This window comes from Cydia amplana, chromosome 17 (assembly GCF_948474715.1).
Source record: "Cydia amplana chromosome 17, ilCydAmpl1.1, whole genome shotgun sequence".
Taxonomy (NCBI): domain Eukaryota; kingdom Metazoa; phylum Arthropoda; class Insecta; order Lepidoptera; family Tortricidae; genus Cydia; species Cydia amplana.
The window spans coordinates 16,001,939-16,026,831 of NC_086085.1; the positions used below are offsets into that span (position 1 = coordinate 16,001,939).

Consider the following 24,893-nt stretch of genomic DNA (forward strand, 5'->3'; position numbering starts at 1 on the left):
ATGAAACGAACCCCGATTGAATTCTTTATTTCCTTTCGTTCCAATCATATTATACTTACTCGTTAGTGATGATTGCCTTTTGTTATTTACTTAATAAGTTTCCTTTCAGTATTTATTAACGTTTGGAGGGTTGTTTGTTTGTTGCGTTTAAGATTTGGAGCTAGATTTGCTAGAGATTTTCATAAAAATGTTTGACACGAAGAACTTAGCTATATGTATATGTATTTTGTCTTGTAGGTTAATTACCTATCTGAGTAATCGAACAGTTCGACATAACAGTGAATTCGGGAACATAATTAAGTTACTACTTCTAAAATTATGCCGCATTAACATTACAACATCGATCTCATGATCAAAAAAAATGTTAATGTTAACAGCAACTCTTAACTGACTGACCTTCGATAAACCGTGTATCTTTGCAATATTAGGATTCACGAATTGTCAGCTATTAGTGTGGACTGTAAACAACGTTAAAATAAAAACGTCTAACAAATGTATATATAAATAACCATTAGCTGATAAGGCTCGAAGCGGAGCTCTCGTGGCTGATACGTTATCAACAAGGAGCAACTATCGCGAATTATAAGGCAATTTACACTCGCTATCGCAGACCCAATTGTAGATTCGGAGCGATAATGATAACAGACTAGGGCCTACCGCGAAACCTAAGTTGGCAAATTGTGGGCATCTTTCTCTGTCACTCTAATTACGCCTTAATTGGAGTAAAAGAGAACGTGCGCTAACGGGCTGTGACCACCTGTAACGTAGTACTTAACCAAAACATTTCAGTTGGTAATGTACGTACAATTAATAGGTTTGCAAAGAACAGTTCGTTCATCAAGCTGAATCAACAACCAAAACCAACAGGCGAACTGTTGAGCAAGTATTTAAATTGTACGATTTAAAGTAATTATATCAAGTGTATTAATACCTTTTATCCCGGCCGTTTCATTTATAGTAATAAATTATAATTATGGTATTAAAGTGGAGTTATTGTATTAATCGAAAAGTGAAATAATACGTGATAATATTATATTTATTTTGCTAATCGTGACCTGTTTATCCACGGTTCTCTATCACTTTTTTGCTTATTAATGACCAAGAAATTAAAGGGTTACTCCGCCTGGCGATTTTAGGTTTCTACCTATATATACAAGATGCCCTGTAATTAATGGATAACCTGTAACCACCGACAGGGCACCTTAAGCTGGTCAAGAAATTGCACATATGTATGTAATTGCACAATTATAATACGTAGCTTTTAATACGTAGCTTTTAGTTTTTAGTCATAAGTTTTTATTTTTATATTATATTTTTATTTCTTTGTATTATTTTTAGTAATTAACATAGTTTTTAAGATTATACCTACTAATAACGCTATGGATCAATGATCTGAAATAAACGATTTTTATTTTATTTATTTATAGGTCTGTAAAAGTTTCGTGGTTTTCGAAATAATCGCACTTTTCAAATTTTGGTTCCTTGTTACACTAGACAGAAAAGTTCGATTATCTCGGAAACCATGAAACTTCTACTAGACCTATAAGTGCATTTTCTGTACAAGCCTAAGGTGCTCTGTCGGTGGTTAGAAGGTTATCCACTAATTATTGGGCACCCTTTATAAGCAATTGATACCTACTTACCTACGTCACATAATTTGTGATTAATCTGAATGCCACACCTACATTCACTATTACTACGCGACCATCAAACGTTTTACGACACTACCAATTTCTCTAACATCTCGAATCGTAGCCAAGAAACAGTACATAAATAATACGATAATACGATGTAACAACATTTTTAAATTAACGTCATTCTATGTTCTATGCATATGCACACCGATTGAACAAGACACGCGCGCCCTGTTGGCACTATTCCACTTCCCCAGCCCGTGCAAGCTCTTTAGAAGCACCCATTATGTAGCTTGTCTTTGGCAAATTTTATCTTTGACAACTGTGTAAACAAATCTAAACCTTACTCCTCGGACACAAGATCGCGTATAAATATTGTTGCAAGGTGGGACACCGCCTTTACGTGGCTTTTACTCTCGTCGAACGCAGTGTAAACTATTTCTCGTAAAATCTTAAACGTCGAGCGAAAGTACGGCCTCTATGAATGCTTTTCCTATTTCTGTCTTTCCAAGCAAAAAGGACTTAACGACATGTCGGACTTGTTAAAATTTGCGACTTTCTTGTAAGGTGAGTTCCTAAACGTTGCCTTTTCAGCGGCGCGTAGCGCTTTTCAGATCTCCGTGGCGCTTTCAGGCCTTCCGGTGCGCGCCGTTTTGCTACGATTTCGTTTCGCGTCCGGCGCTGCGAATTACTTCAGCTCCAGTTTCCAGCACTCGGAAGGTGTTTGCGGAAATCGTCGTGGGCCTTAGCAGCCCCACCCCCAACGATAAGCGAGGAGCGAGTGCTTACTTTCAGGGCGAGTAGTGTTATCTCTAGAAATGAGACTCCTAAGAGCGGCGTTCATATTGCGACTCGCTGTGACAAAGTAAAAATAGTACATAAATAAAATTCTTTGACTGTAACCTGGAAGAGATCCTTTATAGGGATAAGTTCGCCTTTGTATCTCAATTTCTGTCAATTTTACGTGTGTTGTGTACAATAAAGTGATTACTACTTACTACTACGACTACCTATCTGATGGCGATTGGCGACAGAACACACATTTACAAAATAATCTGACTATAGTATATTACGTATTGGTATACTAAGAAATATTATGAAGTCGGTTTAAATTTAGGATGAGTATAATCGACAATGGAATTATGCAACCTCATAATAGAAGTTTTATAAAAAACAGAACGCCGCCTCACGATCTCTCTTGAGCGCTGCATTGCGGGCGGGGCGGCCACGTACGAGGGGCACTTTATTTACCACTTTGCATTTCATTGCGCCAAACCTCAGTTTTATGCTTCTAGCCGTAGCCGCGGAATTGAGAATTCGCGAGGGAACTTCACTTGATTTACATCAGTGCCGGAGTTTATTCTCCTTGTCTTTACTTGTTTTGGGCGATTGTGCACTACAATGAATTTTACTGTCCGGCAGTCCGAGTTTTCATGGTCCGATGTGGCATGAAAAAAACGGATGATTGGCTTGTGCACTTGTCCGTCATTTTACTTGCAGGTGCGGCGCTGTGGGCGCTGTGGCATGAAAAAAACGGATGATTGGCTTGTGCACTTGTCCGTCTTTTTACTAAAAGAGAGGTAACCCAAAAGCGGCCAAATCATGAATAATACTAATTTCAAACGCAGTGCACATACGTTTTTCATAGCTGTCATCTCGGACCGGAAAAAAACTGTCCGGAATGGGGAAAAGTAAAATGTCGGACGGTAAAATTACGTCTAGTGCACAAGCTACTATATACATTTAATGGTGTGCTATATCGGACCGTAAAAACTCGGACTGCCGGATAGTAAAATTCATTGTAGTGCACAATCGCCCTTAAACTATGGTTTGCATTTTTACAAGCATATGGAAACAACAAACGATGACGCTAACGGTTACGTAATCAGCTGCAGTAGCAGAGTAGCGTATGAGACTGCGCCTCAAAAATAGGTTCCATTCTCTAACTAACAGCTTTACAAAGGAGATATAGAGGTGGCGCGTCAATTTTTTTCTCATACAAGCCGGAACTAATAGACACCAAGCAAGTAGACACCCTGGAGATGCGGTCACGACGGAAGATACTTCTTTTCCATGGCGTGGCTGAGGCTAGTGGAGAGGATACATCGGCACGGGTTGTTGAGTTGGTGAAGGAACATCTGCAGTGTGAGCTGGCTATTGAGGACATCGCTCGGAGTCATCGCATGGGTCGGCCTAGAAGCAACCAAACAAGATGCATATTGGTCAAGTTTCGCGACTTATCCGATCGCAACAACATCTGGTTTGGCAAAACCAAATTGAGGGGCTCCGGGGTGGTAATGTCGGAGTTCTTAACAGCGCCTCGACATGAACTCTTTATGGCGGCCAGGGAGCGTTTCGGAGTCCGAAGTTGCTTTACGCGAGACGGCAGCATCTACGTTTTGGGTAAAGATGGTAAACGCAGCTGCGTGTCTGGTCGTGCAGATTTCGACCGTGTGCAGGTCGCGGCGTCGGCGGAACCGGCGGAGCCGGCTCCCAAGGCAAGTGATGTAGGTGCCCCAGGTCAAGCTGCTGCGACTACTGCGAGTCAACGAGCCGGAAAGGTGAAACGGCAAGCCGCTATAAAGCCTCGAGCCTGATTACTGTATCATGTTTCTTTCTTGCAACTCTTGTTATGTCAGTATTTTTTAGTTCATTTCAATGCTCTTTTTCTTGACTGTGTTGTTTTGCTGTGTATTTCTACCTTCTTTTAGTTGCTATTTCTGTACTGATATTATTGTATATTTAGTTTAGCCGGTTAACACTGCTTGTTGTAACTTTTTGACAATTACATGACATGATGACAGATGACGTTGTATGCAATGTTGCCGTTTAACTGAAGCGTTTCGTATTACGTCAAAATTTTTGTTTATTTATAATTACTTCATTGTCGTTTAAGATGTTTAAATATTCCGTATTTCATACTGCTGGCGGGTAGTCAGTTTACTGAACAATTTAATAGTTAATAGTTTAGTTTATTTTTTTGTTTTGTTATTTATATATTTTTATATTTATTATTATATATTTATACACAAAGGCTATGTCACATTCAAGTAATATAAGCATTAATAGTGATAGTGATGACTTTCTTTCCTTTTCTTCCGATTCAGATGGTGAGAGTTTTCACAGCCTCCCTCCCCCTCTGCATGACGTACTTGACAGACAACTTTCTGACGTTCCCAAAAACCTCAATATAGTCCATATAAACGCGCAAAGCATTCCCGCTCACTTTACTGACTTTTTGATGACCTTCGATTCTAGTAAAATTGACGCTATTCTCGTATCGGAATCTTGGTTCAAACCCTGCTTACCCTCTATATCTTATTCCTTGCCAGGCTACCGCTTGGTACGGAATGATCGTGCGTGTCGCGGAGGTGGAGGGGTTGCAATATATATCCGTTCTCATATTCCTTTCTCTATTCTTACCATGTCGCCTCAACCACTTTCTTCTGACACCGCAGAGTACTTGTTTCTTGAGCTGAGCTTCTCTCACTCAAAACTCCTTCTTGGCGTCTTCTATTCTCCCTCTCTTCGAGTTAACTACTTTAACTGCTTCGAAAAGCTTCTTGAAGATCTTCTACCATCTTACAATCACCATATTATTATGGGCGATTTTAATACATGCTTACTCAAAAATGATTTTCGCTCAAACTCTCTAAAATCTATTGTCGATGCTTGCAACATGACCATTTTACCTTCTGAACCTACACATCACTTCCCAAATTGTTCTCCATCGCTCCTAGATCTTACTCTGGTCTCCTCTACTGATCATGTTGCTAAATATAATCAGTACTCTGCGGATGCCTTCTCCTATCATCATCTTTTGTTCCTTTCATATAAAATCCGTCCCCCTAAGTTGTCTCCCAAGGTTCTTCTTCAGCGCAGTTTTGGTCGGATGAATGTTGATAAGCTTCGCGAAGATGCTCTTTTAGTTGATTGGAATGCGATATTGGAGGCGGATACCATAGATGGAAAAGTATCTCTTTTCAATTCTCTTCTTACGCAGATCTACGATATTCATGCTCCGATACGTCCGATTAAAATCAAACATGTTCCTGCTCCCTGGCTGACTAAGGAGATTAAGTCACTCATATCCAAGAAAAATTTGGCCAAATCTAAATATAAAGGCAACCCGTCTGACAAAAACAAAAGCAGGTATCATACATTGCGTAATAGATGCAGTACCGTGTGTCGTGATGCCCAGAGGAGTCACATCCACAGGTCTGTTAAGAATGGTGATCCTGCTAAAGTCTGGAGATTTCTCAGGTCGTTAGGAGTAGGGAAATCTGCACAAGATTCCGTTAACACCAATATTGATATTGATCGCTTAAATCACCACTTTTCTACTTCTGCCACTTTTTCTGGACCAGTTAAATCTGACACTCTCAACTTTCTTTCTAACATCCCAACTCCTGATCACCCATCCTTCTCTTTTACTCAATTCATCGACAGTGATGTTAAGAAGAATATCTTAAATATTTCATCCAATGCCGTCGGGGTGGATAGCGTTAGCCGTAACATGATCTTACCTCTCCTTGATGTCCTTGTACCTGTTATTACCCACATCCTGAACCACTCTATTTCCTGTAATATTTTTCCTTCACTTTGGAAAGACGCTGACGTCATTCCCCTTCCGAAAAAGTCAAATCCTTCCTCTTTCTCTGACTATCGCCCAATTTCTATCCTCCCTTTCCTTTCCAAAGTCCTTGAGCGCCTTGTACATCATCAGTTAACATCTTTCTTAAATAGACATGAGCTCTTGAATCCTTTCCAGTCCGGCTTCCGAACGGGCCATGGTACGGCTACCGCACTCGTAAAAATTACCGACGACATCCGAGCAGGAATGGACAACAGAAAGGTCACCGTGTTATCGCTGTTGGATTTTAGTAACGCTTTCAACACGGTTGATTTTGACGTTCTGCTCGGAATTCTGCATTCTTTTAATATATCTCCTGCAGTGATTGATTGGTTTAGTAGTTATTTAAAAGGTCGTCGGCAACGCGTAAAAGTTGATTCTCTCTGTTCTTCGTGGTGCAGCACGCTGGCCGGCGTTCCGCAGGGTGGCGTGTTGTCTCCTCTTCTTTTTTCTATTTTTATAAACTCAATTACTAGTAATCTTTCTTCCTCATACCACCTTTATGCCGATGACCTACAAATTTACTCTCAAGGCACCATTAGCGATCTACCTATGATTATCAACTGCGTAAATCGTGACTTGGGTAACATTTCGGATTGGAGTAGGCGTTACGGACTTTTAGTCAACCCAACTAAAACCCAAACGATAATTGTGGGTAGCTCTAAACTTATTCCTAGGATTGATTTTTCTGTGCTACCTTCCATTACGTTTGATGGTGTCCATATTCCATTTGCTAAACAGGTAAAAAATCTCGGGATCATAATAGACTGCACTTTATCTTGGATCCCTCAGATTAGCGAGGTAAGCAGGAGGATGTTTGCATCAATGGGTGCACTTCGCCGACTACGTAACTTCTTGCCTTTCGCCACCAAAATTGCGCTATCACAATCGCTTCTTATGCCTATATTAGATTATGCCGACACCTGTTATCTGGATCTTAATGAAGACCAGCTTAGTAAACTTGAACGCCTTCAAAATCTTTGTATCAGATTTATATTTGGCCTGCGTAAATTTGACCATGTTTCCAACTTTCGTGCCCAGCTCAAGTGGCTCCCTATACGTCTTCGACGTAATTCTCATATATTAGCTCTTCTCTATAGCATTCTTTTCAACCCCGCTACTCCTTCATACCTTAAAGAACGTTTTAGTTATCTCTCCTCCGTCAGGCCTTCACGGAAATATCAACTTGTTCCCCCTCCTTCTTCTACGAAATTTTATAATGACTCCTTTACGTTTCGAGCTGTTCGTCTGTGGAACAGTCTGCCGTTAGACATTAGGTGTGCTAAAACTCTCCAAAGCTTTAAAAACCTTCTAAAGAATCATTACTTATCTCTTCTTTAATGTGCCGCTGTGTATATATTTATATGTATATATATATATATATATATTTACTTATATATATATTGTGTTTGTATTTTTGTATGTATTTATATATGTATGTGATATTTATTAACCTATTTGGTTGTACCTATTGGTACATATTTATATAATAGTATATGATCGAATGTGTAATCTTCTTATTCCTGTAATTTATTTCGTGCTCTACCTGTTTTTAAAAGTTTTCTGTTCTTTATATCCTGCTACCCCAAGGTTGTCTGGAAGAGATCGCTTACAGCGATAAGACCGCCTGTTGCTACCTTTATTTACACTGTAAATCTGTTATTGTATTTTTCTTTGTGGTGCAATAAAGTGTATTTACTTACTTACTTACTAATTTGATTTTCCTTTTTTTTCATGAGTTGTAGAAAAGGGTTGACACCAACTGAAAACTAGGCAAGCCGGTAGGATTCAAGTTCTATGGACGCCCATGCAGCCACTGTTAAGGCTTCGTCACACAGGCGCGTTTTCCGGGTAGCGCGTGAGCGGGACGTGAGCGTTTTATATGTAAAAGCGGCGCGCCCCGCTCACGCGTCGCCCGGAAAACGCGCCTGTGTGACGAAGCCTTTAAGTAAGTAAATCAATTAGAATGTAGCAGATACCAACTTTTAAACCTGAACTATATGGCAGATAGTTTTGGCGCGTTGTTCTTTCCGCTACTAATATATAGACGAAGACTATGTAGGACTCACAGAGCAGAGCTTTTCAAAATAAAATATGCCTCATTCATAAATATTCAACTTCAGGTTTTCTAAACTACCGAGAGCACGGGGTCAGCTTTTTAACATATTTTTTATAAAACGACACGGCTTGACTGATGGTATAATAATAATGTGTAACTTTTATCTCTATCGATGAACCTTTGAACCTCTACCCTAGCTAACTAAAGACACTCGAAGTATGCATAACCTAATAATTTCGTCGAAAGGGCGACAAGTTTTAGTAGTTGTAGATCGTAAAAATCCAAAATTCAAATTCAGACAGATTCAACCCGTTTTAATAAAAAAAAGCGGCCAAGTGCGAGTCGGATTCGCCCATGAAGGTGATGTGTTCGAGCAAAGAAACACCGATTTGGACTGTCATGGCGTTTATTCATAAATATGTCGGTACTTGTAGCTTTCCGAGCTACCTACAAATCTACCATACATAACATTGTCCTCCCCTAAATTAATCAAAATGTTTCTTAAACTATCACAATAATGGTTCATCATAAATGAGACAAATTAATAGATAGCTATTACAATTTGGACCTTTTCGTCTAGGTAATTAGGTCGATGTTCACCAAGGTCCAATTGGTGCCAGGATTATGTTAATATGTATATAACATAAGTATTGGTAGCATTATGAAAACACGAGTAGTCTACATTATGAAATAAAGGGCATATTTATTACGTCACAGATGTAATAAGCATGCATGTAACTAACTTTTTAGTAATTAAGTCGGACAAATATAAAAACGTACTAAGTTTAAAATACTACACACAATATGGTCTTTATTAATATACGCATAGGGCGTAATGGCAAAGGGACGAATGATTCTGACTGATTAAATTTGTTTTAATCTTTCTAAACAACGGACAGCAGCTTTCCGGCGACAACGTTCGTCATGTTTTGTCGGAGTCCCCGGGGGAGTGCCATACTCGTCCTCGCCTCCACCTTCACCGCCACTCTGATCCTTATCGTCCGCGGGCAACCCCGCGACTTCCGGGATGTCTACCTGGACATTGTCCGCTGGCTGATGTGAGACGGGTGTGGGTGCCTTATCGTCAATGTCACTGAGCGTAAATCTCGACTTTCTGAAATGCAGTTGATCTACGTGTCGTTTATGTGTGCGGCCGTCACTCGTTCGCACTACATAAGATACGGGCCCTTCTCGCGCAAGCACCTGGCCCTCGGCCCACTTGTGCGCTCCGCGCGCGTAGTCCCGCACCAGCACCTCGGCCCCCGGCTCGCCCTGACGCAACGCGTGGCCCTCGCTGCGCCGCTCGCTAGCCCTCTGCGCGGTGCGCACCACGTCCGCGGTGTCGGGCCGCAGCAGGTCGAGGCGACCGCGAAGCCGCCGCCCTAGCAGCGCCACTGCCGGCTCTTTCTTAGTAGTGCTGTGTTCAGTATTTCTGTACATGAACAAAAACCTACTGAGAGCCGTGTCGTCCTTCTCGTTCTCGATAACGGCTTTCTTCAACACTCGCTTAATGGTACGCACCGCATTCTCGGCCGCGCCATTGCTGGCCGGATGATAAGGAGCTACTAAAGTGTGTCGAATTCCGTTACGTCTGAGATAAGAACCGAATTCGGCTGACGAAAACGGTGGCCCATTGTCGGTGACTACTTGTTTCGGCAGGCCGAAGCGTGCGAATAGTGTTCGTAAGCAATTAATTACAACAGAGGCAGATCCCGTTTTAATTTTTTCGACCTCTATCCACTTAGAATGAGCGTCGATTATAACTAAATAGTACGCGTTATTAAAAGGCCCTAGAAAGTCTAAGTTTAATCTCGCCCAGGGTTCCCCTGGCCACGGCCACGAGTGCAGAGGCGCGGGCGCCGGCGCAGGGCGTAGCGCGCGGCACGCGGCGCACTGCTCCGCCACCCGCTCGATGTCCGCGTCCAGTGTGTCCCACCAAACGTAATTCCGCGCGATTTGTTTCATCTTTACTATACCGGGGTGGCCACCGTGTAATTCATTCAATACCGCAACTCGTAAAGATTTTGGAATAACCACTCGATATCCCCATATTAAACAACCCTGGTCTATGTTAAGAGATTCTTTTCTATTAAAATAAGGCTTTTCTGACTCATTGCTATTGCTTGGCCATCCGAACATAACGTATCCGTAAATCTTACTTAAAAGGGGGTCTTTCGCCAACTCACTTTTAACCTCTTTAAAACTAAGTGGAAAATCCCCTTCTACAAAATTTAAATAGCTACATCCCTCGTCTTTCATACCCGGCCTATTCTGAGTCACTAAAGGAAGACGAGAAAGAGCGTCCGCATAACAGTTACGCTCTGATCGGATAAATTCGATATTAAAATCATACGCGGCTAACTTTACCGCGTAACGCTGCAAACGGCTTGCCGCAGTCACCGGTAGCCCTTTGTTTTTACCAAATATGTAGCTGAGTGCCCTGTGGTCCGTCCGCAATGTGAACTTCCGCCCATACACATACTGGTGGTGCTTAGTGACTCCAAACACGATCGCCAGCGCCTCCTTGTCGAGTTGCGAGTAGATGCAGAAGGGTTCCGTATTTAGGCGATTTATGACGTATTAAAAAAAAACTACTTGCTAGATCTTGTTCAAACCAATTTTCGGTGGAAGTTTACATGGTAATGTACATCATATATTTTTTTTAGTTTTATCATTCTCTTATTTTAGAAGTTAGGGGGGGGGGGGGACACACATTTTACCAATTTGGAAGTGTCTCTCGCGCAAACTATTCAGTTTAGAAAAAAATGATATTAGGAACCTCAATATCATTTTTGAAGACCTATCCATAGATACCTCACACGTATGGGTTTGATGAAAAAAAAATTTTGAGTTTCAGTTCGAAGTATGGGGAACCCCAAAAATTAATTGTTTTTTTTCTATTTTTGTGTGAAAATCTTAATGCGGTTCACAGAATACATCTACTTACCAAGTTTCAACAGTATAGTTCTTATAGTTTCGGAGAAAAGTGGCTGTGACATACGGACGGACAGACAGACGGACAGACAGACGGACAGACAGACATGACGAATCTATAAGGGTTCCGTTTTTTGCCATTTGGCTACGGAACCCTAAAAAACGATGTTCTCATAGACTTTATATCAAAATAACACAGGTATTCACAACATTGTTCCGGATAGTTCCTAATAAATAGCTAGACGACTGCACAACTAGCATCAATGTCAACCAGAATCATGTTTACATGCATGGCTAATGCAGGCATCATAAATTGACGATAACAACCATCTGATGCATACAAACTGCAATTAATAACGAGCCGCGGTGACGTTCGTCCCAAGGGGCGTGTTAGCAATTTAGCTGCGATATTTGTAGTAACACCAATATTACATGGGCATTATTGATATTTTTCTTTTATTTTGTATTAGCGACGCGGCGGTGTGTTTGTAGCGATTTCTACCAAGTACCAGTATTTTCCCGTGATCAGTAAACGCTAAGAATTACTGAAAAATTTACAAGATAATAAATTAGCAACCAGCTTCCATGGGACCATTCGGGGGTGAACTTCATAAATCACAAAAAAATGGATAGAAAACTTCAGTCATCTGAAAGGAGGAGGCCTTACAGGCGGTCTACATTTCGTCAGTCAAATATCGCTATTGATGACATAAGCTTCTTAAACTTGATGTAATCAAGAAGCCAACGACACTCGACATTGATTCATTATTTTCCCGCGGAGTTCCCTTGACATTTGGGCAAATCTATCACTCGTGGATTACCGCGCCCGCCATGATGTCACGGCTCACGGAACTCCGATAAGTGCCTCCGCAGGCTAAGCCTCGCGACGCTAAGACCCCTAAGCCCCTAATGGGGATCTGTGACCTTAAAAGATTGATATACAGAGCAGTCTTAGGTAGGTAATTGCTTAATAATTTTGCCATAAAATGTATCTACAAAGTTTCTAGGAATTTATAGGATTGCAGCCTAGATTTCCTTGTCCCATGTCTTGACCATAAAACAGACATGTCAGCAAGTAAAAAATTCTGTAGATTCAGCATTGCAGCAGCCATGCCTTTACAGGCATAACAATTAGGCAGTACAACGGAGAAAAGGAAATTTCGTAAAATGAGGCGACTGGGAAAAATCTACACGGAACTTCTTCCGAAGAAAGCACATGACGACATTTATAACAAATAGTGGCTTGCCTATCTTGGAGAGAAACGTGGGTAAGTTACATTCGACGATAACAGCCAAGGAAGTGCCTTTACCGGCATTTTGAATGGTTAATCAAAATAACAAGTTTTCTAAACCTACTTAGTATGTAAAAAAAGTAATCAGCAAGTCCTAGCGCAATTTGCCACCCATCGGTGAGGCACGCCGGAGCTATGCGCTCATGACGCAAGCCCACGACCATACACCTTGCACCGACTCCTACGAAACCTTCAACACAGCCGACCACCGCGCAAACTAAACACAACCTTACGCCACAAACAATGGGGTGTCTTATCAGCGCACACGTCTGCAGTGCACAGCCGGCAATGACCTTGCCAGTCATCACGAGCGAGACCTTCACACAACTTAGTTAGCTAGATTTTTTGCTTACAATTTTGATTACATATCAACAATAAACAGGTACAATTTAAACATAATAACAATTTTCATTCATTTCATACAGTGAGTTACATTAATATTATATTTTATAAATTAATGGATAATGTGCCAATCTATGCTCCTACATGCTGTGTTCGCTGACAACTGGACTACCAAAATAAACAGATGCCAAATACTTACTGAGGTGACGTTACTGAATAATGATAATGCAAATAAATGTTAAGTTTGAATCGTTTGTTAGTTCAGAAGATGACTCTCAAATAAATAAAGCGAATTAAAAGCTTAGATGTGAAATAAAAAATTTCAAGAAGAATAGATTGCGAGTAACCAAATAATAATGGTCGAAACTGTACACTGAGTGATCACACCAACGATGCGGCGACTAAGCCATGATGGACGCGTGAGCTGCGACATGGCGGGACACCAGCGAGAGCAGGGCTGCACCCCCCCTCCTCTCACACGTCCCGCCCGCCCCATGACACTTGCCTTGTGTTGTCATTGTCACTGTTTTATCTCATTCTTATTCTTAAAAGGACTTACAGAAAGTGATAATAGTTGCATAAATAAATGTGATCTAGCAGTAAGTATTAACCTAATGGAATGAGTCTTGAGTGAATGTGTTGGCAGAGTGTGATGGGGTGAGCGGGCTGTGAGCCGGAGGAGCGGTGAGCGGAGCAGCGCCCGCATCATGCGCCACAACAACCACAAAGCCAATGAGGAGCGAGAGATGTAGACTGACGACTCACCGAAATGAGACGTAATATTTCCATGGCCGTTGGCCAGAGGCAAGGCCGTCACCAGGTCTTGCACTAAAAAACAACGACTCTCTTTTAACATTGCATACATTATAAATTACTACTACAGTATCACAAGATTGCACAAAACGTCTTCTTATCGACCAATGTCGAATTGCTTTGATAAATTAAGTAAACCGCTCTGCGCTAGCCTTATCAACATAGGGATAAATGCTTCGTGTTACTGCAATAAAACTAGTTTCGGCGTTGACGGCTCAGACAGCCTACTGCCAAACTTCAAACGCTAAATTTAAAGTGCACAAACACGGATCAACCTCGTTTCTTATCAATGAAAACAGTCGAAATTATTTCGGAGCCGAGAGTCGACACGGCGCAATTAAAGAGGTCGAACTGATAGCAGCAATTAATTCTGATAAGAATCTAGTCAGAGTGGATTGGCGCTGCAGAGCCGCAAGTTCGCCAGGTCAATGTTAAGCCCTAGCGACTCGAAGTTACGCATTCAAGTAAAAACAACATACCTATGTTTTAGTAGTAGTAGGTAGGCTGGTATAGTGAGTACAGGAAGGCGCCACTCACCGGAGCTGAAGTGCGACCTTTTGACGTCGCCATTCTCAGAGTCCCCGTCCAGCGGGCGCTTTCTGGAGTCCGTGATCTCCGGACTGGAGCAAGTATCCATTCCTGTGTCAGCGGCCATGTTGAATTTCAGGGTAAAACTTTAAACTTCTCTAGCATAATAATTCCCATTACGTAATTGCCTAATATTGCATGTATGGGTGCCGCACTTCGTGTTATTAAAACATCATAAAATACACTTAACACTTAAACAACTAAAACGGGGAAAATTTAAGTTTGAAATGATCTAGTTACTAAAATAAGAAATGAAGTGACACAGAGTTGTTACGTCTAAACGTTGTGTGAACGTTTGTCGATACTGCCACTGTTGTGTGGCGCTGCCTGGGCCTCTAGGCCAACCTGAAGCTAGCCGCGGGTGTCACTTCCTAGTGTTGCCAGCATTGTAGTTTGACAGCAACCAGCTGATAAGACTAGTGAGAAGACACATACAATTAGATCTTTCTAATCTGAATCTTATTAGAAATTATAATCATCATGTTCAGTATAAAAAATATAAAATGTACAGATACCTGCGTACGTGGCATCGTGATGATTCCGTGTCATGAATAATTTGGCATAACATCATCAAATAACGATTCTAAAATATAGTTTCTATAGTTTAGTAAGAACCCTTGGAGAATAGGCGAAAATAATTAAATTATACTGTCTTACACTAGTATTATCATCCCAAAAAAAAGAAAGACCAAGATAAGTCTGCAACGATTTAGATAGCAGATAGCACACGCAGCGCAAGTGTTATTTAAAACGTCAAACTTCTATAAAATTATGACGTATAAAATAAGTAACGCTTGCACTGAGTGTTCTATCAAAATCGTTGCTGCAGAGACTTTATTATCTTTATTAAAAAAAAATCTTTATTTTTATTTTTATTCACCTTCCTATACTAGCATAAAATTTTCTGAAGCAGGTCACGTTTTATAAAGGTTTGTAACAATTAATCTCTGTTTTTAACCAGTTAACAACCTCACTTGTTAGACAAGTACCTATTTGTTAAAATGAACTGCCTTTAAAAAGAATAACGATATGTACCCCTACGAAATAGTAATTCTCAAGTGAATATAGACTTATTAAACAACTGTACCGATATTCGGAACCTAAAGTAATATATTGAGAGTGGCAACACTGTAGTAAGTCGTATTGTCCTTTTCTAGCATATACGTCCATCTCTCTCCCACACCCCCACCACTTCAGGCAGTTGCTTTTGACACTTTTGGCAGTTATAAACAAAAGCAAAATTCTAACCCATTGGCTTGCTGTTTTTCCATCTGGAAGGTCGTGAAGCTAAACTGCTGGTGAGTTTTTGAATTTGTACCCCAGTTTAGCTGACTATATTGAAAAACAGTTTCTAACGGCTTTTGCCGTTCGAAATATGTAAATATTTAAATTTAGTTGTCCGTTAAACTATCTAGCAAATAAAAATGATCCGGAATAGTGATGTGCAAGTGTTTTCAAAGGCTGCCTGCGCGCACCGTGGCTATGCCAATGAAAATACTAAAACACATGGTAGAAAACACATCGAGCTGGTAAAGCGTGCACGTGTCACCATTATAATTTAATTTTATTAAGTCTCTTCCGAGTCTTGTTAGTTTAAATCTTTGTGTGTGTATAATAACGGTTGAAATTATATAATACTTAAATGGTGATGTGTGGAGGTATACCCTTCAAGTGATTTGTGTTTTCGAATACGAAAGGATCGGATAGTTAATACGTGTTACGTAGAACCTACGTATTAAGGTAGAAGCTTATAGGCGTGTAGGTTTTTTATCTGTCCAAGTATCTATCAGCAATTTATCTTTTTATCCCGTTCCGGGTTAATATAATATTGCAAAATTAAATTTTTGGTAATAAACTTGCTGATAAATAACGTGTACCCAATTAGGAGTCGACGAAGTCCCGCTTCGCGGGGCTTTTATTTCCGCTCTAAGGGACACAAGGTAACGAACAAACCTACATCGCAAACATTGCATTTATTTTTGTGGAAAGTGAGTACTTCGGCAGTACATAAACTTAAATCTGACTAGACATAGAGAGAGATTAGCATGGCTCTGCGCAAGAATGACATGCGAATTCGTGAAGTATTTCACTCTGTATCTACCAACTTATATCTCTCCAACTAGTTAGTTCTTTGATTTTATGTAGGTAGGTACCTACTTAAATATATAACTTAGCAGGTACTTACAGCTTAAAAGGTTCAGGAAAAGAACTCTTGCATGTAGGTGCTACATGTGCTTGTGTTATTTTGAATTTGAATAACTTGATTATTAATTCTATACGTAACTACATACAAGAGGGTCAATTCTTAAGCCTACCTACCTACCTACATAAATAGTACACTTGTAAACGTTTCAAATAAAATCGGAAGCCTGTGACATGGAAGGGCATTACCGATACGGGAATCTTTAGATTGATTCATTGACGAAGACGCATGGTTTGGTTCATATTGTCAAATTATATTAGTTAACTGTAGAGTTAAAGTTTAGTTTTGGCAAATCTGCGCGTCACCGTGAATGACACTTTCTAAAAGTGCCTGTTAAAGGCTGCGTAAAGCCTTTCACCTTGTCGTGCAAGGAACCCGCAACTTAGGGAATATTACCTACCCATAAACTCAGGGTATTTGATTTGAATGATACTTATTCTTAAACTTACGTCTGTTATGGTTCCACCTGCTAAGGTGCGCCTAAGAGAATATTTTATTCGTTCACAAACTAACATCAAGTTATTTGTGATGAAACCAATATATTATGTACCTATCTAAGCCTGCGCAAGGCTGCCATGTTTCCACCTGCGTAAGGTGTGCCAAAGAATCTTTGATTCGTTCACAAACTGACGTCAAGTTATTGATGATGATATTATAACCTATGTAAGCCTGCGCAAGGCATGTCAGACATACTCATAGAAATATAAATGATATGGTCATAACACAGGCGTGCGAGTAGACCACAATCACAAAAATATTACAAGGATGAAGTTGTAAATACCTCTTTTTAGAGAAAGTAAAAAGGGTTTAAAATAATGTTTTGGGTAAAAATCAGTCGAAATAGGCAAGGCTTCGTTATTAGAGTTTTCATTTTTGTTTACCAATCTATTTCAAGGGTCCCGAACACCCTATTGGCTAAACCCAAAATTGGGCTAATTAACTGTGGTAAAAGTGAAAACTGTTTTCCATTTACATAACATTTCTAAAATTATAATAGGTAAAATAAAAACCTAAGACTCCAGGCCTATCTCGACTCATTTTTATTTTAAAGATGAAAAAATCTTTGCACCCTAATATAAAATTGTGGTCTGGAGACGCTAAGCCTCATAACTTGGGCGGCATAGATAATACTAAGAGATTTATAGTTACCTAATTTCGACTATAAGCCCAGGCAGAATATTGATAATTAGAATAAGGAGTGGTCAATCCTCCAAGGTCCAGATAATCTGTGGACTCTAATTAAATCAGGCTCAGTAAGCTCACGACACGACAGAGCTTACGATTTCATTCTGAAATAAGCTATGTTTACAATATATATTACCCATGGTGTGAAACAAACAGCCTGCTCAAGGTGTACAAAGGGTCCGTTTAACGGCCCTATAAATATCTAAAAACCTTTGAAGTCTAGGCCTGCTATGGCAGACTAGAAATAAATAGATATGATCCCAATGTAAGAGCAGCTCACAGTTGCATAAATTATATTTGGCTGGAGAGCACTAGTCTTTCAGTTAACATGTTTACGAGTACCTACCTATGTACACGACATGACCAAGGTTACCTACCTTTTTACATAATTATTATATCCCTGACTGCCATGGTATAGGAAAATTATCATGTGCTGGCGGTGCTGCACAAGCATGTTTGAAATAAAATATACAAAACTGGCCTAACGGGCGTTTATGAATTATGTGTTTTACACCCTTGTGTCTGTATTGTGACCCTGGAAGTTTTAAACCACCTGTATCGTAAGTGCTCCTATGCACGGATTAAGTTTATAATAAACTACCCATGCCCTAACCTCAAGGGCAAGTGCTTCTATGCACGGACCAGATACTGTTATCACTTATTTCACTTATCATGACTGTCATAGTTTGATACTACACGTTTAATAAATTTAAGACCCTGGAATGTACCCACTACAAAAGGTTTTTAAAAAAACAGTGACTGAATGGTTTGCACGAACGGTTCTAGCACAACTTCTGGGCGGTCACGTCTAGGGCATGACCCTCTAGTTTTTAATTAGAATTATAGCATTGTGATACTGTTCGCTTTGCACAATAAAATAAGGAAACAGGAGCACGCCTTGCGAAAAGGCGAAGCTATTTTGAAACGCAAATCTTTCAAAAATAGATTGAAATATATAAATAATTATGTTTTTGCTGTGGAACATGTAATTGTACACCCAAACAAATGCAATCATTTATTATATGTTAGCAAAACTCTGCCAAAGTGTTAGTCTGTCTCTACAGTGTAACCTGAAGGCATCAACGCACATGAATCTCTTGAAACATGGTGGATTAACTAATTTACACCCCGTCTGTGTCTTGCTCCTACCAAATCCACGAGTTGAGGACCTCAACCTATCTAGGCACCCTTCTTGCTCGAGACCTGTAAAATAATCTCATCATGCAGTCAAGTGTCGGAAAACCAGGTCCACACTCTTAGCGCTACCGTGAACCTATCTAAGAAGTCTGTATACTGCCTTTCAGGAGGCGGGATGTTAATAGACTAGCCTATATAGTAGGCCAGAGATATAGTATACAAAAGCACACTGGCCCAAATCCACTAATATTATATGCATTTCAGAATATAAAATAATTGACAATTCTGCGTATATTTGATATCAAAAAGTTACAATTACCTACCCTTAGGTCATAAGGAGGATAAATATACATAAATATCAAATAGATTCGACAAAGTGTTGACTCTAGCATTGGATGAAATAGGTTCCTCTTAAACGGCCGCTGCGCTGTTGGCTTTGGGCCCACGGGTGCCCGGCAAATGGTCGGGGACCCCATGGTTCCCGCACAGTTATTGCAAATAATGTAAAATCACAAAATAAACACACAAATTTGCATTTTGGTTAATAACACATATGCGATGAGCTAAGGTTTCGAATTAAGTACCTTATTCTTAATCTGGAAAGAGGAAACTGAATATTCAGGATTAAGCTATGTCTATGAATGGTTTACATAAATTAAGCCCCTTTAGCGTTCAGAAACAATCAAGCTTATGTCTACTAGTATTAGGCACCAGATAAGGTAAACTACTCATACTGCATATGTATAAAATTAATGAGTACAATTAAGGTCACTTGATGATAGCTAAACATGAATATAAGCAGAATGAGCTGCACCTATACAAATATCATTGATAAAGCTCTGTGGCAATTCTACATTAACCATTTGAACGCCAAGAGCACCAAAAAGCGTCGTAACTAGTGCCCACATGAGTATTATGATATGGCTTAAGCTCTCAAAGTAACCTTCACAATTTTAAGTAAGGTTTGTTTAGGTACATTAGCTCGCGTTCGCGTTAGTAAAGCGTACAAACGATTAAATGCATTTTATAGCTATAACCAAGTATATAGCTCAGGCGGACCCCGGGTCCTCGCGCCCCGCGCGGGGGCACAGCTGGGATTGACGCCAGGATGATGATGAACCAAGTATATAGCTCACCCTGGCTCACAGTCATTAAAAGAATTCAGTAAAATCATTAAAAGTATTCCCTATGACATTTTATTAAGTACCTACCCAATATACCTTGTGGGTAGTGATAGTGATATAACGAATATTTAAATTGTTCGTCTACTTAATCCTGAGGGATTCTGGAAATAAGAAAGGTCTTGTCCTTGTTATATCCTGCAACTGCTTACCTTACTAGATAATTATTATCAAATTTGTCAATAATTGGGAGTTATAAATAAAAACTACTCGAGTACTTTATGATTTTTATCTTTTCATATTTGAATTACATTACTCCATATCACAGATGTGTATGCTCCCTGAAGAGTAGACTGACTTATCTCATCTGCTTTTACATAGTTTCACATACATATAATTAAGTACTATAGCATCCTTGTGGTGACTCACTTATTTTCGTTGAAAATTTATAAGTACCTACATTAAGTACATATATAAAATGTAAAGTTAGTATCATAATATAATGGTATATAAAATTGTATGCTTTACTAAATACCTACCTCTCTCCTCACAGGTGTTAAAATAAAGGGTGTACTACATAATTAATTAATTAATTAAACACTCATAATATAATAATATTACATATACATAATATGTAAGTACATGTATAATCACATTGGCTTGGCGTCTTCCCACCACCAGGCGATAACAAACACGTCTCAATATATTACTTTAGGTTCCGAATATCGGTACAGTTGTTTAATGACAGCGTTTTACACAAAAATAAAACGCTAATTAAATAACTTACCATATTCGGAACCTAAAGTTTTAATCCTGCCTGGTGTAAATATGTATAATTTTGAGACAATGAGTTAGAATTTTGCTTTTGTTTATAACTGCCAAAAGTGTCAAAAGCAACTGCCTGAAGTGGTGGGGGTGTGGGAGAGAGATGGACGTATATGCTAGAAAAGGACAATACGACTTACTACAGTGTTGCCACTCTCAATATATTACTTTAGGTTCCGAATATGGTAAGTTATTTAATTAGCGTTTTATTTTTGTGTAAAACGCTGTCATTAATTTCGTTGGAAATCGCTTGTTGTCCAAACTTGTTCAGTGACCGATATTTATTATTTAAAATATTTCAATCACAATGCACTGTTCTTTGGATTTGATTCATTATATATGATGCAATTGATGCATTATTTGACTAACCAATAAAGCCTTGGAGGATATAATCAAACGGAGACGCCATGTCTGTAATTTTCTGTACAAAACAGTCTGCCGATTTTTGCGGGGGAGGGGAACGTCAAATGTATGCGTAACGTAAAAATAGCCATGTCAGATAAACGTCAGTCCATACATTGTGTATGACCGTTGGCCGCCTATTTTCGACAGAGGGGAAAGCCTGTTAATGGCTACTCCGTTTAGTTGTATCCTCCAAGAATAAAGCAGTTAAACTATATTTGTGTAGGATTAGTCGATGGATTGTGATAGTATTCGACTAGCGAGAATCGAATACATCACTATTTTGACATAATGCGCCAAGGTCGTTCCACAGCCAATCAAAGCTTGTTGCTTACTTCAGACGCATTGACGTAATATTTTTTTGCGCGACTTACGAATAAATTATACAGCAGTAATTAGAAAACATGACGGCATTATGAATATTTGTCGATAAAATCTGTTTACTATTGATAACTTTACGACAGAATACATTAATATTCGATAATGTAACTTGGTAGCTAATACCTTAAGAAAGAAGAAAAAAACTTTTTAAAAGGTTGTGATAGGGTATTGAGTATAAATAAAATGAAATTATTACGTAGATTGCGAGGCATTTCTCAATAATGGGTATTGAATGGGTTTTCTAGTGCTTAAAAACGGCGCGCTAATGTGGGGAGGCGTCAATTCAAGAGCTAGAAACTAGGTCAAGGTGTAGCGTTGTTCCATCTCGCTCGGTCCGCTGGCCGCCGGCTATGTGCGTCCCGCTCCGAGGCCGGGCCGGTGGACTGTGTTACTGGATTAGGTCATAGACGCGTGCGTCTTAATTCCATTATAGTTTTATTGTTATTTATGTACCAATTTGCATTAATGGTTCTGTTTACACAGGACCTTCATACTTTAGCACTTTCCTTATTATGGGATAAATATAGTTTGTCTAAATGATGTTTTGATCTTCCTTTGTTTTATTTTAATGAACGACGGTCTGGCCTAGTGAGTAGTGACCCTACCTGTGAAGCCGCGGTCCTGGGTTCGAATCCCGGTAAGGGCATTTATTTGTGTGATGAGCACAGATATTTGTTCCCGAGTCTTGGGTGTTTTCTATAAATAAATAAATAAATAAATTCATTTATTACAGGACCATCAGGGATCATTTTTTGTTAGTACTTACGACTATGCCTTATAAAATATTGTTAGTATTATGCTCTATAAACTATACAATGTCATTTTGTAGCAAAATATAAATAAATTAATTTTATATTTTGCTACAAAATGACATTGTATAGTTTATAGAGCTATGTATTTATGTATTTGTACATTATATATATCGTTGTCTGAGTACCCGCAACACAAGCCTTCTTGAGCTTACTGTGGGACTTAGTCAATCTGTGTAAGAATGTCCTATAATATTTATTTTTTTGGTTCTGCTAAGCTTGCATAGACAGGCGAGGTATAAAATAAATGCAACAGTTTTAAAAAACTAGCTTTTTAATATAATGCAAGGATTAGTAAAAATACACGTTTATAATCATAATCATAGGAGATTGGCGGATAAGCCCGAATGTCGGTCAAAATGCAGTTATTTTTGGAAATATACACATAGAATTTTCACCAACCAATTTATGGACTGGGAATAAACTGGCCAATTTTAAAACAGTTAAGGTTACAAATGGAAACACTTAAATACAAAAAAAGAATATTTAAGTAAAATGCCTATATCTACCTAAAAACAATAGATAACAAAGTAACACATAGGTAGTTAGATTCAAAATTTCCGTAAGATTTAGCAATAAGGTTACCTTTACTAAAATTACACAGTATGACTTATCCACAGTCCACAGGTAGAGTCAGAACATGACTTTACAATGACAGAGTGTGACAATGTCATCATAAATATAAAATTTCTATGAAAATATGAAGTTCACAATGACACTACCTCACTTCGTTCTATTCAAGTTGGTAACTTAAGCAGAGTCATTGGTATTGAATTACTCTGAAGCTCTGAAATAAAATAAAAACTTTTTTTTATAGTTCACCTTCATACAAATCTAGAGGTAGGGGTAGGAAGTCAATATAAATTACAAAATGTTATCAAATCCGTTGAAACGGTGTTTATTTACAAAGGTTTAATACACAATTAATAGTAAATTAATAGCAGTCGTTAAGACAGCCGATTTCTGAGAAAACTAAACCCGTACATTCAAAAACAGTTTAAGCGCCTACGAAATTAGTATAAACAGCTACACTTTTAACTGTCCATAGGTGGACCCTATTACAACAGGCATAAGGTCCACCGATGCATAGTTAAGAGTGTGTACACACTTGTGTTGTTTTTGCGATGTAATTCGTAAATGAGATCGGCTTTGTGCTAACGACTGCTAATTTATATTACAGGGTTCATTACGGTAATGACAGTCACATTGCCCCGCAAAATTGTCATTATTAGAAGGAAAATAACATTGGCTATTATACCATCACTTTTAACTGACAATTCGTAAACCTTAATGCAAAGACATAAGGTTCAAAGTTGGTCAATGCTGATGTTAGTACTAACAGTAGCAAGCTTGACTATTTGTAGGCCTTATCTCGTTGAAGCTATTATACCATTACTTTTAATTGATAATTCGTAAACCTTAACGCAAAGACATAAGGTTCAAAGTTGGTCAATGCTGATGTTAGTACTAACTGTAGCAAGCTTGACTATTTGTAGGCCTTATCTCGTTGAAGCTATTATACCATTACTTTTAATTGATAATTCGTAAACCTTAACGCAAAGACATAAGGTTCAAAGTTGGTCAATGCTGATGTTAGTACTAACTGTAGCAAGCTTGACTATTTGTAGGCCTTATCTCGTTGAAATAAGATTCACAATTGGTCAGTCAACTGTATCGACGAGGGAGCGGTGTTATAATGAGGCAGATGATAAATAGTTTCATTTCTTACTATATCGTAGTCTTTACTGAAAGACAAGCTGCCCAGACATGTGTTAGTTATGTTTGTAATGTAGACCTTATGGTTATTAAATTAAGGTAGAGAATGAAATGGAATCGCCATCTGCCTTTTCAGGTGCCGTTGTATAGAGTGGTTGTAAAGCAAAGAATATAGATAGAAATCATTTGGATTTTTTACCATGAGAATGAAATAATTACTAGGTCAATTTGTTTTTAGTCCAGATCACTTATAAAGCAATTTGGGGTACGTGAAAAAAGTTTACGTTGAAAAATGTCTGGTTGGCATTATTTTGTTACTGTTACAAGGATAATTATAGATGAGGTATTATTTCCAATGTGACTACATAGTTTGATTTGATGGAACGCTTTAACATATTCATTGCCTCCCAGCCAAACAAGACATCCGCGTCAGGCCATAAAAATTTCGTGATATAAAGCTGTAGTACCACGATCTCGACTATCGGGTCGTCCGGCCTGGGAACGAAATCATAAAATACCCGATAGTCGGGTTTTCGGCACCGAATGTGTTAAACATAAATTCAAATTAAGCGATTTACATGCTGACAGGGCAATCTGTCACGGGAAGCGAAGTTACTTGCATACATATTGAAATCTATCACTCCGCTTCCGCGGTAGATTTCGATGTCACGCTGCGTATCCTACTACAGCAACGGGAGCGCGGTCGCATTTTTATCGCTCGTCCCCACGCCTGTCACATTCTAAAAAGTACGTAAGTGCGAAAGGGATGGGCGATAAAAATGGAACCGTGCTGCGCCCGAAGGGTGTTTTTTAGGGTTC

At 39.2% G+C, this 24,893-nt stretch overlaps 2 protein-coding genes and 1 non-coding gene across 8 annotated transcripts in view; 1 reads left to right on the forward strand and 2 right to left on the reverse strand.

The window, feature by feature from the left end:
- LOC134655883 (viral IAP-associated factor homolog) overlaps positions 1 to 12,577 on the reverse strand; it is a 219,548-nt gene extending 206,971 nt beyond the window's left edge. The window contains exon 1 of the mRNA XM_063511382.1: positions 12,571 to 12,577. Coding sequence (XP_063367452.1) covers positions 12,571 to 12,576 — 6 coding nt within the window. The 5' untranslated portion in view covers position 12,577. The remainder of the gene's footprint in view (positions 1 to 12,570) is intronic.
- Positions 1 to 14,638, reverse strand: part of LOC134655878 (RNA-binding protein Pasilla) — a 91,530-nt gene extending 76,892 nt beyond the window's left edge. For 2 of the 6 annotated variants that reach the window (XM_063511370.1, XM_063511369.1), the window contains exons 1-2: positions 14,245 to 14,637; positions 13,660 to 13,722 (exon numbers count right to left, since the gene is read on the reverse strand). In XM_063511370.1, coding sequence (XP_063367440.1) covers positions 13,660 to 13,722; positions 14,245 to 14,362 — 181 coding nt within the window. In that variant the 5' untranslated portion in view covers positions 14,363 to 14,637. Of the gene's footprint in view, positions 1 to 13,659; positions 13,723 to 14,244 lie in introns of all 6 variants that reach the window. The other 4 variants (XM_063511373.1, XM_063511372.1, XM_063511371.1 and 1 more) reach the window with 3 other exon arrangements.
- A 1,649-nt stretch (positions 14,639 to 16,287) lies between these two features.
- On the forward strand, positions 16,288 to 16,391 carry LOC134656173 (U6 spliceosomal RNA). The gene has a single exon (XR_010097488.1). It is a non-coding gene; the product is annotated as a U6 spliceosomal RNA (small nuclear RNA).
- Positions 16,392 to 24,893: the final 8,502 nt, after the last annotated feature.